The sequence below is a fragment of the Carlito syrichta genome, unplaced genomic scaffold (genome assembly GCF_000164805.1).
Source record: "Carlito syrichta isolate Samal-C Ts95f unplaced genomic scaffold, Tarsius_syrichta-2.0.1 Scaffold303154, whole genome shotgun sequence".
NCBI lineage: Eukaryota > Metazoa > Chordata > Mammalia > Primates > Tarsiidae > Carlito > Carlito syrichta.
Window position 1 is genome coordinate 53,866 of NW_007247250.1, and position 26,505 is coordinate 80,370.

Consider the following 26,505-nt stretch of genomic DNA (forward strand, 5'->3'; position numbering starts at 1 on the left):
CCTCGAAGCTTCTCTGTAGGGTTGGGCCGCACGCCTCGCGGCCCCTTGTCGAAACGGTGGCGTCGCTCGGCGGGTCCTCAGCAATCGGTGGCGCAGTCGGGATTCGAACCCGGGCCGAGGCGGCCCCTCTCGCCGTGCGGCGCGCGGAGCGCTGTCCCCCGCCGCCGCTGCTGCTGCCTTGCGGCCCCGACCACATCCTCAAGGCGTCTCGTTGTCGTGTGACACCCCACCCATTGTATAGGCGCGGACCCTGGGCTCAGAGAACGGGGAGAGAAACTGTGTCCGAGGTCACCCCGCAAATTAGCGACAGAGCCAGCGTCCGAACTAGCTGGCTTTCCTCCTGACGCAGGGCATGTTCTGCTCCCCGACCGCGGGCAAGGGGCCTTTCTGAGGATGGTGTTCCCCACATCTCAGTCTGTCGCGTTGCACCTTGATGGCCGTGTACCACCTGTACTGCTGCTTGCCGAGCGTTCATTTTCCCAATTTAAGCTCTTTTTCTCCTTCTTAAATATATTCGTCTAAGGCGGAAACTTCAATCACAAACCGGACGATGAAAACCCAGTTATTTTTCTAATGCGTATTAAAATAAATAAATAAATACCTATTTATTAAAATAAACAGTGCGTCCTTGTTCCTCCTGAAATTATTCTGCGTTCCACACTTAGGGAAACGCTGCCCTAGGGGTATGGGGTACATTGTGGTCCTTGTGGCTTTCACTCTATGCACCGAATTTTTCCCGAAGGCGTAACAGGTTCTGTGAAATGCCCGGATCTCGGGAATAAGCATGTCATAAGCTTTTTCTTGTAAACTGTTCTCATTATTGACTTCTAATGTCAGTCCCAGGGAACCTGCAAGAACTGTCCACTCAGGTGCACCCGGTGTGCCGCCTCAGTTTTCTTATAGCACTGTGATGTGACAGCCACCTGACAGCTCATAAAAAGATGTTTCTGGAAACGCTGGTGGAGATCTTTTGAGGTTTGACAACTCTAGATTTAATGCTTCCTGGATGAGTCAGTCTGAGTGTGAAAACTTACTTTGTGTGGACTTTTGGGAACCAGTAAAGCCCAACAAACTTTGCATTGTGGATGCTATAAATCACTTGGCTGTTTGTTAACATCAGTTTCTTCCTTTATTCTGGTTTATTTGCCTTTCCTTCGGTGACAGCTCACCTGTCACCGAAACCTGTGACACAGTCTATTGACCTGAAACACAAAATGCTGATTTTCCTTGTAGAATGTACTAGAGAATTCACATTGCAAGGCTCAGTGGAAGAATTTTTTCTAGGTTCATGTTATTCCATGTTGTGTGTTTGTGAACACCACATGTTTAGACGAAGCACTGATGTATTAACTTATTTGCAAGTTAATAGTGTTTTCATAAACTCTGTTTATGTGAATGTAAGAATAGATTTAATTCATTGAAAGGAAATTCAGAGTAGTCAGCTCAGGCCATTTAAGTTTTCCTTCCACACCCTCCAAAGGCTGTGTGGAGAAAATCCCCCATGTAAAAACAAAACAACCATATTTCTTTTGGGGTTACGTTGGTATGATCACAATGTATTTTCTTCAGATTGCAAAGCAGCAGTCCTGTGTAGAGAAGAAATGAGAATTTGATTTTATCTAGGAGTCAGTTTCAGAACTTCAGCAAATGGAGCCTCATCTACCAGTGCTCAGAAGCTAAGAATAAACATCTTTTGGAAAGATTTGAGAAAAGTCTGATGAAAAAAGGTTTATTGATTTGAAACTTCATTTAAATAACCATTGCAAGCTGTCCATGTCTGTGGCCTGCAGATGGCAGTGCCTTTGTATAGTGTTTTTGCTACTGTAAGAAATATTGAAATTTAGTCGTGCATTTAAGAATGGGAAATTTTCAGTGGGAATATATTTAACTTTTTATTCCCTTTGGTTTACATTGTTCTCTTATTTTTGACTCCCCGCATGAAAATGAAACGTCCATTTCTAAACTCACTATTCCTCTTAATAGCAATGATAACAATGCATATGCATAGCACAGCTAGCATTGCATATGGTAAATATGAACTCAGTTGCTCCTGCCAGTCATTTTATAGGATAGGTAAACTGGTATCATTATTATATATTTTTTTGCCTATAAGGAAATAATGGCTCAGATTAGATTTCTTGCCCAAAATCACATATTTAGTAAAACATACCCAGATATTAGAGATAATTGATTTTGTGATCAAGCAAAATTGGGAAATGTTGAGGTACAGTGGTCTTTACTCTGGAACTTCTCAGAGGCATTTATATGTTCAAATGTGCAGTGTCTATATCCCAGAGGATTATGCCTAGACCACTATCCTCCCACAAACATCTTGAGGTAATAATGTTCACCAGGCCGGGCTTTGGTGGCTCAGCCTGTAATCCCAGCACTTTGGGAGGCCGAGGCGAGTGGATTACCTGAGCCCGTAGGTTCGAGACCAGCCTGGGCAACTTGGCGAGACCTCATCTCTACAATAAATAAAAAATTAGCCGGGCGTGGTAGCGCACACGTGTAGTTCTGGCTACTTGGAAGGCTGAGGAGGAAAGGATCGCCAGAGCCTAAGATTACTATGTGTCTTTAAAACAAATGCTTTTAGAGCTCATTGTCAGTTTTTTTGTGCCAAAATATTTGTTCTGTGAACAGCATATGCCTTTATCTAGACTATTCTACTTAAGCAGTGTTAAAGTAAACTGTCAAGTAGTTAAAAGGGCAGTGACCAACCAGATTATCCCTCTACGTTACTCTCAATGAAAGGACCAGAGTAAGCCCACTGAAGCACGTTAGGGAAATATGAAGTATACCAACAGCTAAATATATAATACCAGCATGCCTGCTGCTTTTTAAATGGTGGTTTTATTGCCACCAGATATGAATTAGGGATGGCCATTTAAATTTTTTATCCTGCCACTTAAAAAAAAGATAATAGATCACTTGGACCTATTTTATGTTGAGAAAATAATTTCCTTCGTAAGAATCAGAACTTTCCCAGACCATAGTACACTTTTTTCTTTATTTCATGCTCAAAACATTATTGTTGGCTTCTATAAAGACCAAGGCTGTGCTCAGTGGCTCATGCCTATAATCTCAGCGCTTTGGGAGGCCTAGGCGGGAGGATCACTTTGAGAACAAGAGTTTGAGACCAGCCTGAGCAACATAGTGAGACCTCATCTCTACAAAAAAAAAAAAAAAAAAAAAAATCTCTTTTCAAGATCAAGTGACTTTAGGCACAGATCAGGGCAGCTTAAGTTGCATTAGAAAACAGTGTCTTATATCTTTAGTTCTGTAAAATATCTTAAATGGGACCTGGTTTGGATCTGGAATGATTGAATTACTGACAATTAGGTTAATCCTGCAGCTAGTGGGCAAGATTTGAGAATTTTGAGTTATGATTAATTTGGCTTTAAGTGAGAACATTTAATTATGCAATTGAAGATTGACATAGTAACATGTATTCAAGGTCAAAGATTATACAGGAAGTTTATTTTTAATCTCCCAGAATTATTTTTGATATCCAGAAGAAAAAATTAGGAAACCATGATTTTCAAAAAATTTTAAAACTTGCCATTATAAATGTATAACTGAAACTTTTGCAGCCTTTGGAAAACTTCCTTAGGGACAGCATTTATCAAAATCTGATCCCAAAGACATTCCATCGAAGTCACCAGTCACCACAGCTTGTCAGAAAGACAGATTATTGGATACAGTTTCCTATCCTTCACTCACAACTAACCAGTCTCTGAAAGTGGGATCCAGGGAATCTGCCCTTCAAAAACCACCCTGGAAGTTTTTATGTATATTAAAGTTTTATAACCCCTGATTTAATACTTTAGAAAATGAGTTTTTACTGGAAATAAATTGAAAAAGATTATTTTTTTGAGTTGAAGTCTCACTCTGTTGCCCAGGCTGGAATGCAGTGGCATGCTCACGGCCACCCCAGCATCAACCTGCTGGGTTCCGGCAATCTTTCTACCTCAGCCTTCCAAGTAGCTGGAACTATAGGTGAGCACTATTGCACCCAGCTAATTTTTTTTTTTTTTTTTAAATTGTAGAGGCGAGTACTCACCAAGTTGCCTGGACTGATCTCACACCTGCAGGCTCAGGCAATCCACTTGCCTCAGGCTCCCAAAGTGCTGGGATTACAGGCTGAGCCACTGAGCCCGGCCTGAAGAAGATTCTAATACTAATGTAGTCATATCCCCAGATTACTAATTGGAATTGACAACTCTGGTTTATGGTTGTTTACATTAATGGGTTCATTTTAGGGAAGACTTGAACTATAAAATGTTTTTGATGTCACAGTTTGAACTAGAGATAATGGGAGTAGTTAGAATGTCTATGGAGCTTTCACTGTTTTAATTCCTTTTATTCATATCAGTAGGATGCCTTCACCTTCTTGAGAACAAAGAAAGCAGATCTACTGAGATTCCATGGTCTGTTTATTAACTTTAGATTTGCCTCACTCTGCTTTTAATGGTGTGGATGTGAAATTATATTTTTCTCTTTTTGCAAAGAGTTTGCCATTTTTCTCTTTTTTGCAAAGAATTGCATTTAGAGAAAACAAAATGCCTCAAAGAAGCAGCAGGAGTGCTAGCCCCCACCAGCAAAACCATAGTGACACTCTGGTTTGCAGAATTTAGAGAGAACTTTAGTTAGCAGTTTGCCCTTCATTAGCCAAAGAAGTGAATAATATGCTATCAGAAAGCAACAAGTTCAGTGGTTAGTATTTTTCCTGACTTTTTATAACTAAATAATTAGAAAAAAGAGTTTAACTTTTCAGGATTTAAAAAAAACTATCAGATGAAATTGAAGAGAGTGATATACTGCATACTCCCATGAAATAGTGGCACTGACCTTATAATAGTATGCTGTTAACCTTAACTTCTGGAAACTTGAGTTGATTATTTCATTTTCTTTGGAGATAGCAATGTGATTATACTTTTTTACTGTTTTCAGACATTTTTACAGATTTTAGCAGTTGTCATGACTTTTTTCAATAAAAGATTATTGTTTATGGGTTATTTCCCCTTGAACACAGGGGTGTAGGGAGATTTCCAAATGGAGGATCTACGTATATGTTATAATTTGTAAGCTAAAGGAATAGATTATAGATGAGTAGTTCCTAAATATCTGTCAAGATTCACCTGAGAAACTTGTTAAAATACAAATTCCTGGGCTCAATCCTCGGATTCTTAAGTTTTTTGTTTTTAACTGTCTTTCCAAGTGGTACTGATGTAATCTTCACTAAAGAAATGTCATGTAGGGAATGAAGAAAATTGTGTGTGTGTGTGTGTGTGTGTGTGTACAGGGATGCCAAAAAATGTATATACATTTTAAGAGATGTCATCTATGTATTACTTTTCAAAGTTGAGTTAAATTACAGTAGGAAAGTGTAGTATGTATGACATTTGTGCAGGCATGCTTCCGCCATTTTATTTGACTCCTGTCTGTCGCATGGTTATGCTAGCATTCATTTGATTAATGCCGCCTTTTGAACAAACATCATACTTACAATGTGTATACTTTTTTTTTTTTTTTTTTTTTTGGCACCCCCTGTATAGCTCTCTCTGGAGGATTGGGGATTGTATTAATGGATATAGTTTCAGTTTTGCAAGATGGAGAATTTGCACAACAGAACCCTCTTGCACAACAGTATGACTATACATTGATTCTACTGAACTGTACACTTAAAAATGACTTAAAATGATAAGTTTTATGTGTTTTTTACTGTAATTTTTTTAATGTTAAAAAAGTGAAGAAGTGTGGTTTGTTGTCTGTTTTCTTCCTGAACATTGGATTGAACTAATAGACTGGTGGCTATTAATTACAGAATTTTCTAGCTGTCAGCCCATTTTATATCTCTTTATTGAAAGTAAAATCTTGACCTTTTAAATATTTTTCTCCTGTCTCCTTCGGTGTCAAATGTTCCTTGAAGAACATTATTATAATGGACAATATTTTGACTGTCTTAGACTCCCTGCTTTATGGGATAATATGCATACAGTAAACCTTCATTTATTTGACTTTACTGAAACTGTGGTAGTTCAGTTTATAACCTCCTTACAGACTCCCTTGCCACTATATTCTTCCTTTTACATAGCAGAGTTTTTTGCATTCTGGATTTAGGCTAACTCTGGCTTCATCTGTCATTCCTCTCTCTTGTCTTCCTCCTGTCCCCATTTTTCCAACACTAAATTTCCTGTAGTTTATCTAATTTACTGTGTCCGTCACACCATTCCTTTACCTTTGCATGTGCTCGGATCCAACTTTTCTTTCTGATAAACTCCTACTCATCCTTCAGGACCAGTTAATATTACTTTTAGTCCTTCCCTGCCTCCTCCACCTTCCCCCTCATTGCCATCCCCCTTCATACACAGAACTCTGCTCCTCTACCCTGCCACACACATGCACAAAAGTAGGTCTTCGTTATCTCTGCCAGAATTACACTTTATGTTGTAATTTTCTTTGTACATGTGCTTCTCTCCTTCCTTTATTAAATGGTGAGCTCCTTTAAAACAGGGATGTCCAAGGCCTAGGAGGCGTGTGACACATAGTAGGCATTTGACAAATGGTGACTCAGTGAACCATTCCTTCAAGTCCATTATTTGTTCTCTGCTCGCACAATTTAGTTGAAATATTGTCTGTTTTAAATAAACCTGTATTTAAAATTTTTTTGTAACTCAGACTTTTTTCCTAGTTTAGATTAGCTCAACTTTTGTGAATCCAAAATAGTTTTTTCTCTTAGCTGATTTTTCTCCTTGAGTCAACATATCCATTTTGTCAAGAAGGAAATATAGAGTCAGAAAATCAAGTGACTTGACTAAATTTCCCAAAGTAGGACTGCAGCTCAGATTTGCTGAGCCCCAGCCAAGTGCTCTTTCCTTAAAAAAGGGGGCAGGAAATTAAATGTTGGTAGAGAATTTTTGTGTGAAAAGTTGAAATGATTAGAATGTCAGTAATAAAAACCAGAAACATTGTAGTTTAAGGAGATAGAAATTGGAATGGTAATTGAAAAAATAGATCCTACCCCATTGGGTGTCTCTGGAGTGTCTAGTGTAGACTGGGCCTTTTCCATGGTCTATCAGCATTTCATCAGGGTGTCCTAGCCAGAATGTTCTGAATGGAAACCATGTCTTTGTACTCCCTATTGGAGGCAGCATAGCATAATGTTTAAGCACTTTGGTGTGAGGAAGACCTGGATCTGAGTCCCAGCTCTGCATCCAGATAATTATGTGGCTTCATAAATCATTTAGCTTCTCTGAACCTCAGATTTCCTTATTTGCAAAAGAGAAATCATAATAGTATTATACTTAACTCCAAGAGTTATAAAATAATTGAATGAAATATTATGCACATAATGTTCTTAGTACAGGTTCAGGGACAAAGTAAACATTCTGTAAATATAAATTATTGTTTCCCCCATTCCTTTTCCCAGGAATGGGAATTCTAATACAATTAAGGATATAATGATTATTTTAATTAGAGAATGAAGGAGATAATTAAATGTCAGGCAAGTGTACAGTATTCAAAGTGAGTTTAAAGGTTTGGTTTAGAAACATAGCAAGCATATCATTCTCTTATTCTTGACTTGTTAAGCTATAACTCGCTACAGTTTACCTGAACTTACAATATATCATCAAAGTCATCTTCATAAAAATAATTTAGTGAGAAGTCCTGTAATTTCCCCTCCCAGTTTAAGGATTTTTTTTTTTTTTTTTTTTTTTTTTTTGAGTCAGAGTCTCACTGTCACCCAGGCTACAGTGCAGTGGCACACTCACAGTCACCGCAGCCTCTACCTGCTTGGCTCAGGTGATACTTCTGCTTCAGCCTTCCAAATAGCTAGAACTGCAGGCATGTGCCACCATGCCCAGCTGATTTTTTTAAAAAGTTATTGTAGAGATGGTCTCACCATGATGCCCAGGCTGTTCTTGAACCCATGGGCTCAGACAATCCTCTTGCCTCCACCTCCCAAAGTGCTGGAATTACAGGCGTGATCCACCACACCCAGCCCAGTTTAAGGAATTTAATGTGTGACATCAGCTGTCTTGTCAGTATAATTTTCCAAGTGGCATTATCTTCATTGCCATGGAATTCCACTTTAGTAGTTCCTGGTTGTTAGTTGATTTTCAGCTAAGCTTTTTAGGGAGTTTTATTTAATTCAGCTAAGCTTTTTAGGGAGTTTTATTTAATTTGTAGTCAGTTGTTAAAATTTTCTAGGCTTCTAGATTCAGCCAGTGGTGGTACTGTCACTAAGTGTTGTGGTTGATACTGCTGTCACAAGACAAAACTATACCACATTTAGTTTAAAGATCTTAATTAGCTTTTATTTGTGATTTTTGGAATCAGCACCTCATTCTGTAAAATAGAACGAGTATTTTGATGACTTGAGCAGAGGAGATTGACTTTAGAGTCAGAAAAGGGGGTTGAGGAAAACAGAAACAAAGAACAAAAAGTAGATTGGTCATTTCAAAGTTACTTTTCTTATAAGGGTTGACTTGGTAGCATGGAGCTTCAGCTTGAGTAACTCCATTTTGGTTTGATCTGTTGGGTCTACTACAGAACCTCCGTCCAAACCAATGGCCTCTTAAAAATGTTAACACTGCTCTTGCTACTCCTAGTCCTCATTGTTTTCTATTGCTGTAGACTATGAAGTTATAAAAATAATTGGTGGTACAATTAAAAATAGGTAGAGCAAAATAGTTCTTCATATTATAAATGAAACATGCATTTTTATTTATGGCACTATCCAAAGACCATTGTGTGAACCCTGTCTGGCATATGAGTCTAAAATAAAATTGTAGATTGGATATTGCCTCTTGCCTTGGGAGTTCTTTACCCCATTCTTTTGTAGTTTAAAACCACTCTGCCACTTCCTGCATATTTTCTAGATTATTTTCCATTTATGTATACCCTTGAGTTGGTGCCGTTTTTCTTGTCTAAAAAATCTTAATTGAGAAATATTTGTAACTATTTTCAGAAAATCACTTGGAAATTGTAGATATTCAGACCAAGATTTGATTCATGGTGACTATGATGATTTTGAATGGCATTCACATTGCTAATATAATAAAGTATAGAAGTACCACCGAGGTGAAGTAGAGAAGGCACTGGGAGACTGACTTGTGGTCTGAGAGGCAATTGGCCGGAATAAAGGAGAAGCACTGTGTCTTCCCTATTCCGTGTAGAGGAGTCATTCCATCTTTCCTTGGAGTTGCCACTGTCCTCTGGTTGATTAACTTCTCTCCGGTCTCTGTTCCTCATCTGACGTCCAGAAAGATTTCCGTATTGTCTTTGTACCTTTTTTCCTTTTTCCTTTACATTAACATCATTTATGTTTCCCTGGTGTTGATTATATGTCTCTATAAGGAGTTAGGAAGAAAGTGATCTGATTAAACTAGTTAATACGAAATCCCCTTTACTAGTCCCAATATTTGTGTGTTCAAAGGAAAACTTGTTCAAATGAATCCACTACCTCCAATGGGCAGATTTTCAAGTTCTGTGACAAAAAATTAGGATGGGGCAAGTTTTATCTTGATTCCTTAAATCTTTGCTCTATGTGGTCAGCTCCCCAAGATTAATTGTACTTTGGGTAGCTTCTCTATTCTTGTACCGTAAGTCTTATGTACACATGTGTTAGGATTTTGGGGGTGCATGGAGATTGGTGGTAATGTTGGCAATTGTAATTTCACCATTCTCAGTGAAACGGAGAAAACCTCCCAACTCTACCCTGACCTAAGTAATTCCATTGAATAGAAATTAGAGGTTATGGCCGGGCTCGGTGGCTCAGCCTATAATCCCAGCGCTTTGGGAGGCCAAGGTGAGTGGATTGCCTGAGCCCATGGGTTCAAAGACCCACCTGGGCAACTTGGCGAGACCTCATCTCTACAAAAAATCAAAAATTAGCCGGGCGTAGTAGCACGCGCCTGTAGTTCCAGCTACTTGGAAGGCTGAGGCAGAAGGATTGCCAGAGCCCAGCAGGTCGAGGCTACAGTGGCTGGGAGCAGCCACTGCACTCCAGTCTGGGCGACAGAGTGAGACTCCAACTCAAAAAAAAAAAAAAGAAATTAGACATTATAAAGAAAATTCCAGGTCTCATTTTCTCCATGTCTCAGTCAAGATGGAAGTTTAAGGAACTCCTAAGTAGAGGTAAATAAACAAACACTTGACATATCATACTAAAAGTGTGCTAACCCCTAAAGTTAAGAAAATGGTCTGAAACCTTTTTCTTTTCCCTTTTTTTTCTGAAGAAGATCCCATGCCATCCAAATATAATTACTCAATAAAAATGGATTCTAGTAGGCAAATAGGCAAATTACAGTCAAGATGGTTTAAAGATACAGTCGTGAATTTCCTTAAATAATCTTTCAAGTAATTGCAAAAAGAGCTCACCAGCTTCAAAGTAAAATATTTATATCCTTCCTTCTGCTGGAGCTGGTTTTGTCCTATACATTAACACTTTGATCTCCTTAGTCCTGTATGTAGCCACTCACAGAACTGGGTATAATTATACAGTGTAATATTCCTTTGCCTATGTAGAGGGCAATTTATGCCATTAATGGAAGCTTATCAAAGTAGTACCGCATGTAATATACTCTCACCTAAGTGTTTGCCAGGTCTAGTCAAAGTTTAGATGAGTTTTCCTTATTGACAAGACCATTTAATAATATATGGATCCTGCCAGTGTTATGGACTTATTCAAAAGAAACCTTAATACACCTCCAGTATATTACAGAGACACTGAAAACTACTCAAATAATCAAAGATATTATATTTCTCTCAAATCATAGCCAACCTATATTAGAAAGTGGTTCAAAGTAAGTGAGCACACAAGGTCAGTAAGTCCTTCTAAACCTGAACTGATAATGTTCTTCTCAATTACATATAAAAGAACTGGATATTCCCTATAAGGCCTGTCATTATTTAATACGTAATTTAGACATTTGTAAACTTTAAAGATTGTAAATTGTGAAAGTACCATGTGCATTACCAAAGCTGTAGTCAGATATTGCTGGTCAAATCTTAACATAGAAAATATTTCCTGGTGTTTAAAAAAATAGAAGGATTATATCCTGTGTCTGCTTAATTGAAAAGGTAAGAAGCAATTTAGGTGTAGGATATGCTTCTCTGACTATTTAGGGTGACTTCAGCTTTGTGAATAGCCATTCTCCTAGGTATAATAGAGACTGCTAATTTAAAATGGAACTGAAGAGTATTTTCACTTGAACAGGAACTCAAAAGTTGGCAACATAGCAGGGTAAAGTCTGTGCCAGACCTCTAAGCTTCTTCTTGTTGCTATGGTCTTTCATGTGATAGAATGGGTTGGGATTTTAAAAATATATAATTACTACTTTAAAGCACTCTAGTTATGTGAGTACTTAATACCATTTATGTCATTAGATACACTAATAATTGTTTAATATGGAACAAGCGGAACAAAGCTATACTGCAGCAGGAAGCAGTTTTATTTTTCCATTCATCTGAACTGTGACATTTCTAGCACTTATTTATCTTCAACTCATACAAATATTGCCAGTTGTTATTTTGGGGTATAGATTTCTTAATACATGGCCAATTCCTATTCTTAGTTATTTATCTATGAAGGGTATAGATGTTAAGTCACATTCTTTGTTTATAAAAAAAAAATAATTTTCTCTCCTGCATCGTATTCTGGAAGAGTCTATTCAGTGGAATGCATCACAGGGCACACTAAAAGGAGGCCTTCCTTCATGGGATATTGAAAGTTTTAAGACAGTAGAATTCAACTGTTACTTCTTAGTAACCTAAAATAGAATTATTTGCCTTTGTTCTGTTTTTGAAACTCCCCTTATCTTTCCCACACTTGCCTCCCCACATAAAAAGAATTTTACAACTGGCTCTCCAAGAGTTTAGCAAACCTTTTCTCCCCTCTGGAGGGGATGTGTTAGGATTAGGGCTTGGCAGGGTATTAAAGCATTGACATAATTAGTTTTGCACAAATTATGTGTTAGCTAGAAAACTGAGGGACATTCCTTACCAAGCCATGACAATGTACTGCCTTAACTTAATAATAAAAATTGCCCAAGTGACAGTCTGTCTCTGCTGAATGGATTTTCTTACACCATCTGGTTGTCATTGTCATTTTTTTGTTGCTTTCATTTGAAATGTGCTGATGATCTTGTTTTTATTCCATAGCATTGAACAGATGGGTTGATTATTCTTTTCAGATATTAATAAGGCAGCGGAAAGAAGAAATAATGAATACGGCTCCATCAAGACCCAGCCCTCCCACACGAAGGTAAAGTACCCTGAAGCAGTGAGTTACCTTGGGAGAGTTGGGCTCTGGGGAGTTAAGCCCAACTTCGTACATCAAGGGTCTTTTCTTCCCCCCAACAAATCAGAAACGCTCAAGCAAACAATAAGAACATGAACCTGTGTGAAGGGCTTGCTGCTTTTTAAAAAAATACATCTGGAGATGCAGAGGAAGCTTTGTGTTTTCGGTGACAAACCCAGCAAGTTCAGCTTGCAACATGAGTTACAGGCAATTGGAAGAGGATAAACCTCTGTCCCCAGCTCACGTGTCATTGGGAGCCTCCAGAGCAGAAGGAGTGCCCCAGGGTCGTTGGTGTATGCCATGCTGCACTGCAGTAGGCAGCAGAGATTCAACTCTTCATTCCAAATGACTGCCGGTCCAGATGTTAACCCAGGTTTACGGAAAGTGCTGCTTGAGAGATTGCTGCCGTGCCTGTGCTGCAGATCCCCTGTTTGCTCGCATGCTTGGGTTACCTGTTTGAGGGGAAATAAAAAGGGCAAAAACACGTCACCTCTCAAAAGTCTTCCTTTTTCTTAGCTTTCCTGGAAATAGAAGGTGTTTCCCAATATGTTCTTCCTCCCAATATTTACAAAAGAGATAGTCCTGGTGTGTAATTTCAAGATACACATTAAATTGGTTTCTTCTCTCAAAAAAAAGCTTAGTTAATGTTACCATCTATACCAATGATGAGGATATTGTATCCAAATTTTCTGTCCCCATAACAGCACAGAAGTGGATGCAGTGTGTGTGGTTTTATGTTGGAATGGAGGCAGATAGGATATATGCTATTTTTTCAAGGCCCAAGTGGATTATGGATTTTTGCCTTTGCCCCAAGTAAAAAAGACCAGTCTTCCACAAAAACTACATTGTAAACTACGTTTCTACAGTGAAATGAATAGTGCTGTATATAATAAATCCTACTCTAGCTCCACAGGTTACCTGGGGATATATCCAACTAACTGAGCACTTACGTGTAACATGTAGCCAGCTGTCCTGCTTTGGGGCAAAAATACCTGTATTTTGTTATCAACTTGGAAGAAAGAATGGTTGCTGTGTGTTTCATGTATATACTCCTCCTTGGATGTGAAGAGAGTTCTAGCTACCAGAATAGTTTATACATGTCCACTCTGCAGAGTTCAGGCAGATCCTAGAGCCAAGATAATGCTTCTGGTTTCGGTTGGATTCTTTGTCCACTCTGCCTGGGCAGAGGAGTTGAATCCAATGCCACAACTTTACCTGCATCACTGCTGTCAGATGGAGGCCCTGGCCATCCATTGTTTTCACACAGAAGTGGGCATATACATTGGTATTCTGTCTGTTCTTTTTCTTAAACCACAAGGAATGCCTACAGCTTGCAGGTAAATACTCTGGTGGTTGATTTGGGTGTATGTGTGAGTGTCCTGAGAACATAAATGAATCCTGCAGAACTTCACCATTTCCATATAATAACATATGCTTCCATGAGGCTGCATCTAACCGTGCTGCAGATGTTGGGCAGTCCCATCTGCATTGCACCTCATTGGCCCAATAAACAGAATACAGGTGGCTAAGAGTTTGCATTTAAGAGTCAGAAATTCAGGGTTACCATTGGAAGCTGTAGTTGCCAAATGGCTTGAAAGGGGAAACTGTGTGTATCCAATTTCCGAAGAGCTCTAATGTGAATGTTTCTGAATTAGGTAACTTACCAGAAGGAGCATGAAGTTTGTGACTATAAAAGACACTCTAGTAGATCTTCCCCATCTCTGTTGTCCCCATGATGCTTGATGAATAATGATGTCTGTGTATTTCTGCAGACGATTAAAAGACAGGGCACATTGCAGAATAGAGAGTAGTTTCTGTTATGGGTTGAGAAGGGTATTTTATGTCATCCTGTTAATAGTACTTAGCCAAATGTTTTTTAACATTTCCAATTGAACGTACATTGTAGAGTTGAGGGATAACCAGCTTCCGTGGTTGGAATCCAATATGACCATTGCCAGGATATTAAATTTAAAAGGTTAATTTCATCCCAACCTAAAATGCAATTCCATAATTTCACCTGTAAGGAGAGAAATAGCTTCATACTTTTTTTTCTTTTTTAAAATAATAATCCCCTCACAAATATAAAACATTGGAAAGGGGCTTTTAAAATGAATTCCTTACCAGGTATATATTAAAAAACTGTAAGTCACCTTTATATAAATATCACCTTTCTTAGAAACAAATTGTAAAATGAAGTTGTTTTGGAGGTAGATAGGGCAGTGACTTCCTGCTTTATTTATAACCAACAGAAGGGACAGCTAGGCTAATTTAAATTCCATTAACAGTCAGTCTTCCCCTTGGTGATATGTCCTTAACTGGGTTCCTCAGCATGTTATTTAACATGATGAAGTTCCATACAGTCCTGCATATTGCTTCAGGGAAGGTTGGTCACATTTAGTAAAATCTGTTCAGTGCTCCATCTAAATCCTGAGCTAAGAGTCTCAGTTTTTTACCTTTAAAAAAACAAGCAAACAAAATACACCCAAAACCAAAGCAAAATAAATTGAACATTGTATTCAAAATAGATCACTAACATTTTGATCATTGTCCTGAACATGCATTATCTCTTAAGATACACCAATAGGGCAGAAATTGTACAGAGAGGAGGCAAGATGGGTGTGGTTAACCTGGAAGGGGCAAATCATTTCTCTGAGGGTAAACACTGGATATCTCTTTATTAGGATCCATGCTTCTAATCAAAGCCTTGAGGTAATTCCAAATGTACCAGTATGTTAATAACAACAAACAGCCCTAATCATTTTATGGGCACATAGGGGATGCATTGTTCACAGGGAAAAAACACTGCACCTATGGCAAATATTTTAAGGTGTACCTCTGCATCTTTAGTGCTTCTACTTTTAATGAGAATATTGGTTTTAAGCATGCTGGCAAGACCTTCATAGTACCTTGTTTTGGTGGATTTTAACCTGGAGTGTCAAAACACCTAGGTATCTTTGGAAGATTTCACAGGATTATCACCTCTTCAAATGTTTCTGTAAGCCACAGTTCTGCTTTCTGTTCAGTAATGTGCCTCCCTGATGACTCCAGCTGTGGATGTATAATTCTGTCAATGTTAGCCCAGCCAAGCACAGAGCTCTGCATGAGGGATCCCTACTCTGGATCACATTTTAGCCTGAATTCTTAGCATTTAACCCATGGGCCACTTCATTGGACTCCTATGAGTACGTTACATAGGTACCATGCAAGTTATCTAACATTAATACTAGGCATTAATTCTTCTTCCAAGAATAGATTGTGATTCTGGTTGTACCTTAGATGTCCAGTTACCATCTTCAGCTCAACACCTTGGCAGTCCAGATCTTGGAACATACTCCTGTGTGGACGTGACCTCCAAGAATTAATAGAAGTAAAACTGTATTCCTGTACGAAGAACGAATAGAATTAACTTGTCTACATCCAAAAGCTCTGCAGAAGATTTTCCCCATATATTTGTGAAGGATGTTAAGCCTGGTATCCGGTGGAAACCATTGGGGATTAGCTCATCAGAAATAACCTGGCTACAGACAAGTTTCTTATATGACCTGAGGTGCTTTCTACTTATCCACAGGGCATTGATTCCTTTGATAACTGCTTGCTCCTTGGGTATGAGAGCCTTCACTCTAAGCAGGCCTCACAAAAATTCCAGGTTATGATGACCTCTGCACTAACACTTGAAGAAGAGTCGTCAGTTCTCAGCAAGTGCCACCTCCACCAATAGAAAAGTCATATTTGTGCTTGAGAAAGTCATCAGCATGCTTCCTTAGGAGAAGCATGGTCACTTATAAAATTTGGATCTGTGAGGTGCAATATCATTGCACCCTGTATCCTGTCTGCACCTAATGGCAAACAAAATTCAGCTCAAGTCTGTTGTCTTCATTTCTAACAGTAGCATGGATCTGTCATGGTGGGAAATCAACATCACACAGCAGCCAGCCATTTAGAGATAATGATATTTGTGGACATTATATCTGTGACAAAAGTTTGAAGAGCTGATGAAGGATTTTTTCAGGGCCAATAAAAAAGGCCTGACCCTCCCAAGGAAGATATTTCAATGGACAAAAAGGAAAAAAGGAAATGCTGCTCTTTGCAGAAAAGAAAGAAAAAGACAGAGGCCTTCATCCCTGAACTTCTGTACAATCAAGGCCAAAGAACACTCTCCTGGATCTGAGGTTTCAGTCTCTTATCGAAGAGAAGCTCAAAGTCTTGCAAGATAATCTGTGAGTTCTTACTCTGTAGGCTTTCAGATGCCTAGTGCTCTGCACATCCCTTTATTCCTCAGGAAAATAAGCATTCTACCAGAAGCACATCACTTGCCATCAAAGCCACTGTTTTCCCTTTCACCCATCCCTCCCTTACCTTGCAAATGTTTCCCATTGGTGTGACTATATTCCTCTCAAGGCAAAGAGCATTTGTCTTTCTCCCCCCTGCTGAATAGATGAGGAATTTACAGCAGAATTTTAGTTGTGTTTTCCACCTGCCTTCAATCTGTAGACTCCAGTGCTGAAATTTATTTAACCACTGTTCGGTTTCTTTATAGCCTCCAGTGATGTGTAGTACCTGAGGATATGCTACATTTGGTTTCCTTTAGTGAAACACCTCTGGTGCCACGGGATGATATTGTGAACTTTTTATGCTCCAGAATCCTGCTTCTAACCCACTTATCATCTGAGGTTCAGCATCTCATGCAGGAGGCTTTGTCCTCTCACACTCTGAATCCTGCACACTGTTGTTAGCTGTGTTCTTGTTTTGAGAAAGATGTTGGGGCCAGCAGCAGGAGCCCTTTTGTTCTGAGGAGTTCTTTGTTTGGGTCCTAAAGTGACCTTAACGGGTTTTTTGTTTTGTTTTTATCTGCAGAAGAACAGCAGTCTGCCATAGTGTTCATCTTTTGGAGAAAGGAAGAAGGCTTTGCCTTTTAAAGAGTTATCATCTTCTCTGTCCCTACTTCCACCATTCTTTTGGTTCTTTTTCCACTTGGGAGTATCATGTCTTCTACATTTTTACCCAGAAAGCACTAGAAAGAGTATTAGTAGTTTTGTTGCACATGGACTTTAGATTCCTTGAGGGCAACAAGGGGGCTTGTCGCCTCAATCTGGAAGATTGAACCCAGACTTTGTGAATCTAGGGGTATAGTCAACTTGGAGGGATGGACTCTGACAGGTAAGTAAGGTTTTTCCAATGGATTCAAAAGAATGAGAACCAAATGTGGCATTTATAATTGTTCTGGGACTGTGAATAGCATACTGTGACATGGTGTTCTTATCTGCATCCTCACTCTCATTTCCACCAACCCAAGGCTTTGTTTGTGGTCTGTGGTCTGTCAGTCTCATAACATCTCGGCCCTAATTGCCAAGATACTTGAAATCAGATTCCACCCCTAATGACTACTAACTGTTCCCCAAGGCAGGTTTATCTGCTGATCATTAATAATCCAAAAATACTTTGCAGTTAGCCCTTAACATAGAATCTTGAGTGTGTTTGCCCACATGATACACTACATCAGATTTACACACGTTAGGAGGATTATATGACTTAATAGGAAAGTTGAAATAAGAATCTTGGTTAGTTTGCACTTTATTCTTTTTTTTTTTTTTTTGAGTTGGAGTCTCACTCCATTGCCCAGGCTGGAATGCAGTGGCACACTCACGACCACCCCAGTGTCGATCCTCTGGGCTCAGGCGATCCTTCCGCCTCAACCTTCCAAGCAGCCAGAACTACTGGTGCACACTGCCACACCCGGCTAATTTTTTTGATTTATTGTAGAGATGAGTTCTCACCAAGTTGCCCCGGCTGGTCTCAAACCCATGGACTCAGGCAATCCTCTCATCTTGCCCTCCCAAAGTGCTGGAATTACAGACTTGAGCCACCGCACTCGGCCAGTCTGCATTTTATTCTAATAAGAAAAATAATGTTTAGCAATCCTTATTTAAATTTCCTGGTCTGCCATATGTGTGCTCCCACAAATCAGGAATGTTAATGAACCTTAAAATACATGACAAGGACTTTTTCATAGAAGCAAAATTGGCACTTAAATTGTGTTATTGTGCCTATGTGGATGAAATGAGCTTTCCTACCATGCTGATGACATCATGATAAATGCCTAATATGTGTAATCAAGGTAGATGACAAACATATAAACAAAATGTGTTGCCTGCTCTTGAGAGGCTTACAGTTTAATAAAATAGGTTATTAAACATGTATTGAACCCTCATGCTGTATCCTAGTGATACAAAGCTTTCAAGAGAACTTACTATTTGGTAGGGAAGCTGTGTAAACGAATAATTGCAGAACAGTGTGATAAGTGCAATAATATATTCATAGAGTATCTGCCATGTGCCAGTATTCTACCTAAGTGCAGAATTAAACTAACATAGTTCTTGTCTTTGTGGAGCTTGCAATCTAGTAAAGCAGACAGACATTAAACAAGTAAATAAATATGTAATGTCTATTTGTGATAAATGACTTAAATAAAAACCAAGTGCTATGATAACCTAAGGACAGAAGGTAAACTTTTAATCTAACAGAATCAGGGAGTAAGGGATATTTATAAGACCAGATATGGTGGTTCACACCTATAATCCCAGCCCTTTGGGAGGATCACTTGTGGCCTGGAGTTCAAGATCAGCCTGGGCAACATGCAGGAACTCATCTCTACAAAAACATAAGCTGGGCATGGTGACGCATACCTGTAGTCCCAACCACCCCAGAGACTGAAGCAGGAGGATCACTTGGAGGCTGCAGTGAGCTATGATGGTGTCACTGCACCCCAGCCTGGGGAACAGAGTGAGACCCCCATCTCTGAAAAAAGAGAAAGGGGTTATTTATATGTTGAGACCTAGAAAGTGAGTATGGGTGTTACCTGCTACTTATGTGCAGAGATCAGGAAAGGCCTCACCTAGTTATAACTGAAAGGCCAATTTGGCAAGAGAGTGGTAAACTAGGGAGAGGGTGGGACGAGGTTGGAGAAGACAGGAGCCAAGATCATGCAAGACCATCCTCACACTGTTAGAGGATTTTAGACTGAATTTTAAATACTATGGGAACGTGGTACAGTTGCACCCAGCTGTAGTCCCAGCCACTCAGACTGAGGCAGGAGGATCGTTTGAGCCCAGGAGTTCAAGGCTGTTGTGTACGATAATCCCACCTGTGAATAGGCACTGCACTGCAACCTGGTCAACATAAGATCTCACCTCTATACAAATAGACACACAAATAAGTACACATGCATGCATGCGCGCACGCACACACACACAGTGGGATACCAGTAAAAGGGACTATGTATTCAAAAGATCACTCTAGCCGGGCTCAGTGGCTCAGCCTGTAATCCCAGCACTTTGGGAGGCTGAGGTAAGTGGATTGCCTGAGCCCGCGGGTTCGAGACCAGCCCAGGCAACTTGGCAAGACTTTGTCTCTACAATAAATCAAAAATTAGCCAGGCATGGTAGTGTGTGCCTGTAGTTCCGGCTACTTGGAAGGTTGAGGCAGAAGGATCGCCGGAGCCCAGCAGGCCAACACTGGGGTGGCCGTGATGTGCCACAGCATTCCAACCTGAGCAACAGAGTAAGACACCAAAAAGCAGAACAAAAGTAAAAACAAAAAGTGGGCAGAACTGATAGCAATTTCAGAGAGAGAATGAGCATAACTTGGAAATGTGGTTGGAAGGGTGAATGAATGTCATCCTTTATGGGAAGGATGACATTCAGTTTCCTGGCTTGAGCAACTGAGTAGATGGATGTGCTATTACTGAGATGGGAAGGCCTGAAGGAGCAACATACTTGTGGCGAAGATCAAGAGTTCAGGACAGGTTTTATGGAGGAAGTAATCTTTGAAGTGAGTCAGACATAAGATGTAAAAAGGTAAATACCAGATCAAGATGAGTAATAGAGAGTGTTTTGAGCTGAGCAAGGGAAAGGAGCAACCGTTACTTGTAAGGGCAGGAAGGTCTCTTGGAAGACATGAAACATGAACTTGCCTGTGTGGATTGTTACTTGGATTAGTGTGGAGAAAATATTCCAAGTAGAGAAATCATATGAACAAAAATGTTGAGATAGATGCATCGTGTGAATTAAGTCACAAGAACTTAAGTACAACTGAAATGATTGGATTAGGAAATGAGGGGAAGATAATAGTAAGAAGCCAGTTTTGTGGGGTGCCCAGAGGTATGATGGCCACGCTGCAATTGATACCAGGTGGAAATTGGCATGTTAGAATGGTTAATCTAGTATTTGTGTGTTGACTTAAGAATTGAAATCCAGAAGATTGATTTCTGTTTTAATTTTTTCTGGAAATTTGTTGGTACCAATATAGAAATAAGAGCTTGGATTGGCCTAATAAATGCAGTGAGAATGGAAAGAAAAAATGAACAGGATTCAGTGACTTAATGGGATGGAGGAAGAAGAATCAAAGTTAACTTTTAAGAACTTAAAACTTGGTAAACCCTTGGGACAAAAAGGAACCAAAGTCTACATAAACCGCGAGATTAAGAGAGACAAACCACTACTCCATAGCTCTGTAAGAAGACAGAAAATCTGATTGCTCTTGAATCCTCTACTATATGATATTACACTTTTTTTCTTAATTTTATTATCCTGCTAGATATTTTAAGTGAAGTTTTCTGCACTTTAAGGACAACTCCTTTGATTAGCGTGTATGGGACTGTGCCATTTGCTTGCTTTCTTTATGAGACTTGCCCTGTATCTTCCCACTCCCTTATTAACCCTTGTCATGTCTCTTTTAAACAAGTCTGGTGGAAGAAAATATGTCCTAGAGGAAAGATACTTTCACTTGAAAACATACAGAAATTGAGGTGACAGTTTGGCATGGATAAGGAATACTGAATTACTCCCTAAAGTCTGATGAATACTATTACTAGTCAGAAGCTTTGGCTTTTGATTATGCATTCTTCCTTTGATGTCCTAATCTTTCAAGATTCCAGAACCTACTGGACTTTATTTGCTGACTAGATGGATGACTGCCTTTAAAATTTTAGTCATATTCTCACTGTTCGGCTGCCCTGTTTTGAAAATGCTTGGAGGGTGCGGGCTTTCTCCTATAAAGAGCTGATGGGTTGGTTACCTTCAGTTTCTTTTGTCTTAACATCTTCTTGCTACCTCCCACAGGGATCCGTATGGCTTTGGAGACAGTCGAGATTCAAGACGTGATCGATCCCCAATTCGAGGAAGTCCAAGGAGAGAGCACAGGGATGGCAGAAATGGCCGGGATGCCCGGGAGAGCAGAGACATTCGAGACCCCCGAGACTTACGGGACCACAGAGATAGTAGAGACTTGCGGGACCACAGAGACAGCAGAGGTATACGTGATGCTCGGGACATGAGGGATCTTAGAGACTTTCGTGATCTGAGAGACTCCAGGGATTTTCGAGATCACCGGGACCCAGTGTACGACAGATACAGAGACATGAGAGACTCCCGAGATCCCATGTACAGGTACATACACAGCTGTCCTGCTTGCTTTTTATAAGTCCTTTTCATGTGTGTTTGGCTACTACTTGAAAGCCACTGTAAGGGCAGCAACTTTATCAGCCTCATATTTCCAAATGTCTATCAAGTGGTAGATGTGCTGCTCAATACATTTTACTGAATGTGTGAATGATTGATGAATTATGCTCAGTGAATGAATCTGGGTCTCTCCCTGTGTCTTATGAAAGGCAACACTGTACAAAGGAATAAAGAAATGGAGTACAAATTGTGTTGGCAGTACAAAAACATGGGGAATACACAATTGCCAAAAAATTGTGAAAAGGTGTGCATTAGTCATTGGGGAAATGCAAATGAAAGCCACAATGAAATGCTATTTCATACCTGTTAGGATAGCTATAATATTTTATATATATATATATGTATTTTTTTTTTTTTTTTTGAGTTTGAGTCACACTCTGTAGCCCAGGCTGGAGTGCAGTGGCACATTCAACGGCTTCTGCAACCTTGACCTGCTGGGCTCAGGTGATCCTTCTGCCTCAGCCTTCCAAATAGCTGGAACTACAGACATGCCCCACCACACCCAGCTAATTTTTTTATTTATTGTAGAGATGAGGTCTTACCAAGATGCCCCGGCTTGTCTTGAACCCGTGAGCTCAGGCAATCCTCTCATCTCGGCCTTCCAGAGTGCTGGGATTACAGGCATGAGCCACCACGCCCAGACTAAAAAACAGGAAATAACTAGTGTTGGTGAGATGTAGAGAAGTTGGAACCCTTATAAATTGCTGGTGGGAATGCAAGATGGTATAGCCACTATGGACAGCAGTTTGGCAGTTCCTAAAAGAATTAAATGTAGAATTACCATATGATCTATCAATTCCAACCCGATCATAGACCCAAAAGAATTGAAAAGAGGAACTTAAATAGTTGTATGTGAATGTGCGTGCAACACTATTCACAGTGGCCCAAAGGCAGAAATCCAAGTCTATCAGGAAATGAATGGTTTTTTTTTTAAGTGGTATATCCATTCAGCCATAAAACAGAATGAAGTTCTGATCTGTTATAACAAAGATGGACTTTGAAAACATGCTAAGTGAAATTATCCAGACACAAAAGACAAATATTGTTATTCCACTTATATGAAATGTCAAAAATTAGCAAATTTATGGAGACAGCAGATTAGAGTTTACTAGGACTGAGGAAGAAGTGTATTATTGCTTCATGAGTACAGAATTTCTATTTGAGGTGATGAAAAATTTGGGAATTAGATAATGGTGATGGTTGCACAACAGTGTGAATGTAATACCACTGGGTTGTATTAAAAGGTTAAAATGGCAAATTAGAATTATATATACTTTACTACAATTTTTTAAAAGCACAAGGAAAGGACATTGAAGGGTCATAGAATGGTTTCTCAAAATTAGTATCAATGATTTCTTCCAGTTATTTTGCATTTACTGTATGCCAAGGACTATGCCAGGTACTTTCTATTCATCATCTCTGTTCATCCTCTCCCATCATTTTGTGAGACAGGCTAACTTAGTCACAGCCACGGAGCTTATAAGCAGTGAGTCCCAGATATAAACCTTGTTTGTCTAATCCCAAAGAATTACCTATATTTGATTTTGGCAGGATAGGACAGGTTTATCTTTGTGAAAAATCTCCTTAACTTTTCAGGAGAGAAGGCTCTTATGACCGATACCTGCGAATGGATGACTATTGCAGGAGAAAGGACGACTCTTACTTTGACCGTTACAGAGATAGCTTTGATGGACGAGGCCCTCCAGGCCCAGAAAGTCAGTCTCGTGCAAAAGGTAAAGTAGCAGAAACAGTCTGTGCCTATTACTTATAGAACAGTTGATGAAAGAGAGAAGAGACTGATAACCAATACCCCACTGAAAAGGGACTATAGTTTCACTCTAGCTACCCCCAAGTTTTATGGGCCCTGAGCGAGAAGAGGGATCTGAATTGGATGAGGTTGCTGGTTTCACGCAAGATGGTAGTGCCCGAGGAATAATGGAAGGGGATAGTCGTGTGGAAGAGAGTTGGTTTAATCGTAATGGTGTATGTCTGATAACGCATTTGTTGTCTAATGACTTGGCCTTGCAGTTCATAGAAGGAGGAAATGCCAATAGCCTGTTCATGTATAAAGAACATTTGGCTTGAAAATAATCTTAAAAATGTAAATCAGTACCATCATTGATTTAGTCATCCAACAAGAAGTAAATAAGAAATTCTAGCAGCAATTAATGAATAAAAGATTAGAGCTGAAGATAAGTGCTTGCTTTTTGCCCATTGACCAGATAACTATGACTGCATGCGTTGTTTATGCAATATAGGTTTTTGTTTGTTTTTTAATATTTTTTACCTAACAGCCTATCTTTTTTAGTTAAAGACAAATATATATGTTTAAAATATATATATTTTCTTTGTTTTTTGTTATAGAGACAGGGTCTCACTATGTTACCCAGGCTGATCTTGAACTCCTAGGCTCAAGCGATGCTCCTGCCTCAGCCTCTCAAAGTGCTAGTATTGCAGGCATGAGCCATTGTGCCTAGCCCTTCTCAGTGCATCTTTAAAGATTTTAAAATTATTTCATACCTGACCAAGTTGAGATCTTTGAAAACATCGTGTTTAATTTGGTATAAATTTTTATTACTTGATTTTTTTTTTCTCAAAACACATCAGCAAAAATGCAGTTAGAATAATGATAAATATCGCTTTTATCTGCCAAATTGGCAAGAATTACTAAAAATGCCATTACCCATTGTTTACTAAGGTGTGGAGAAACAGGCACTAGAGATTCACTTCCGTGGAGATTTAAATTAGTGACAGCCTTTCTAGAGGACAGTTTGGCAGTAAGTATCAGATGAAGCATTTAAGTGGTCATGCCCTTTAATCCATCCATTACATTTTGATGAATTTATAATAGTAAAAAATATTAAAGCTGGTTATTTTTAGGAGGTAGACTACAAAATTAATGTGTATTTGTGTGTTGTGACCTTTGCCTAAAGTAACTCAGGATTCAAAATAAGGCCTGTGGCTTATTTTTATAGAAGGACCCAGTTCTTATCACAGTTTTCACTGGTGGTATCTTGCAGAACGTTTGAAACGTGAGGAACGGCGTAGAGAAGAACTTTATCGTCAATATTTTGAGGAAATCCAGAGACGCTTTGATGCTGAAAGGCCGGTCGATTGTTCTGTGATTGTAGTCAACAAGCAGACTAAGTAAGAACCCTTTGATAATTCTTCCCGCTAAGGAGAAGGGTCAGAAGAGAAATTCAGCCTCCTGCTTGTCAGCTCTACCCACTGAACTCGTGCTGTGTATTGTGGCATTGCTATGCTGTGGTAGCCAAAGTTCTTTCATCTGTAGGTGATAGTAAGTACAGCTCGAACTGGCTTAAGCCCAAAAGGGAAATTTTAGTTGGCTTAATTGGGAAGTAACTGGGAAGTTGAGAAATTGCCACATCCGGGGTCAGATGGTGTCATCAAGACTTGATCTCCATGTTGGCCTCTCAGGACTGCTTTCCTCAGTGTTACAGGTTTTCCACTTAAAAAAGAAGAATTGCACTGGCCCCAGACATATATCAGCTTAGCAGGCCCAGTGGAAATGTTTCTTTCCCAGTGTTTGCATGTAATTGCTTCTTACTAGACTGATCTGACTCACATGCCTATTCCTGAACCTGTCATTTTGGTCAGAGATGCTGGAAGGCTCTGATTGGTGGAGCTAAGTCATGTGCCCACCCCTAGAACTAGACGTTGGATTAGCCCTTTGGAACTATGAGAACTGTGCTAATCAAGCAAAGCAATAGATGCTCCTTCATGAGATAACCCCAAATTCTCAATACTTTGGGAGGCACGTGTCTCTGCGTTTGTCATCCAAGAATCTAGCCCTTGTGAAGTGCCATGGCTTTGTAGCTTGATGACTATGTTACCAAACCAGAGCTCACAGCATGGCTTCACGTCACCTCTGTTTTACATTATCTCCTTAAAGAGGCAGAGCAGAGTAGGAAAAGGGAATATAGCAGTTTGTGGTTTCTTTTCCCCTTACTTAGTAAATAATTTGATATATTTTCTTGCAGTTAGGGTTAAAGAGCTAATTTCCAAGGCTGTGACTAGGGAAATAGAAGTTGAGAAACAAGGTGGCAAGCAGAGTTTATAGGCCTTTGGCTGCCTTGCTCAGAGATAGATGCTCTTTAACAGTAGATAGCTGCCAGGCGCGGGGGCTCACGCCTGTAATCCCAGCACTTTGGGAGGCAGAAGCAAGAGGATTGCCTGGGCCCAGTGAAACTGAGGTTTGAGACCAGCCCGGGCAACATGGCGAGACCTTGTCTCTACAGTAAATCCTACAGTAAATCAGAAAATTAGCCGAGCATGGTGGCTCTCGCCTGTGGTTCCAGCTACTTGGAAGGCTGAGGTGGAAGGATTGTCTGAACCCAGCAGGTAGAGGCTGCAGTGGCTGTGAGCGTGCCACTGCACTCCAGCCTGGGTGACAGACTCCGACTCAAAAAAAAGCGCACACACACATAGTAAGATAGCTTTTTTGGACCCACGATAATAGCTATCATTTTGTGAGCACCTAATTTCGACTACCCTATGTTAAGCACGTTACATAAATTGTTTTTAAACCACATGGTAATTATAGTAAGTGTGTATTCAACAAATTTCTTGTATAAGCCGGGCTCGGTGGCTCAGCCTGTAATCCCGCACTTTGGGAGGCTGAGGTGAGTGGATTGCCTGAGCCCGTGGGTTCGAGACCCGCCA

General features: G+C 39.7%; 1 protein-coding gene across 3 annotated transcripts in view; it reads left to right on the plus strand.

The window, feature by feature from the left end:
* Positions 1-26,505, plus strand: part of NCOA5 (nuclear receptor coactivator 5) — a 32,548-nt gene that overhangs the window by 317 nt on the left and 5,726 nt on the right. For 2 of the 3 annotated variants that reach the window (XM_021712277.1, XM_008057912.2), the window contains exons 2-5: positions 12,201-12,271; positions 21,424-21,750; positions 23,419-23,555; positions 24,843-24,969. In XM_021712277.1, the coding sequence (XP_021567952.1) occupies positions 12,231-12,271; positions 21,424-21,750; positions 23,419-23,555; positions 24,843-24,969 (632 nt within the window). In that variant the 5' untranslated portion in view covers positions 12,201-12,230. The remainder of the gene's footprint in view (positions 1-12,200; positions 12,272-21,423; positions 21,751-23,418; positions 23,556-24,842; positions 24,970-26,505) is intronic. The other variant, XM_021712276.1, reaches the window with a different exon arrangement.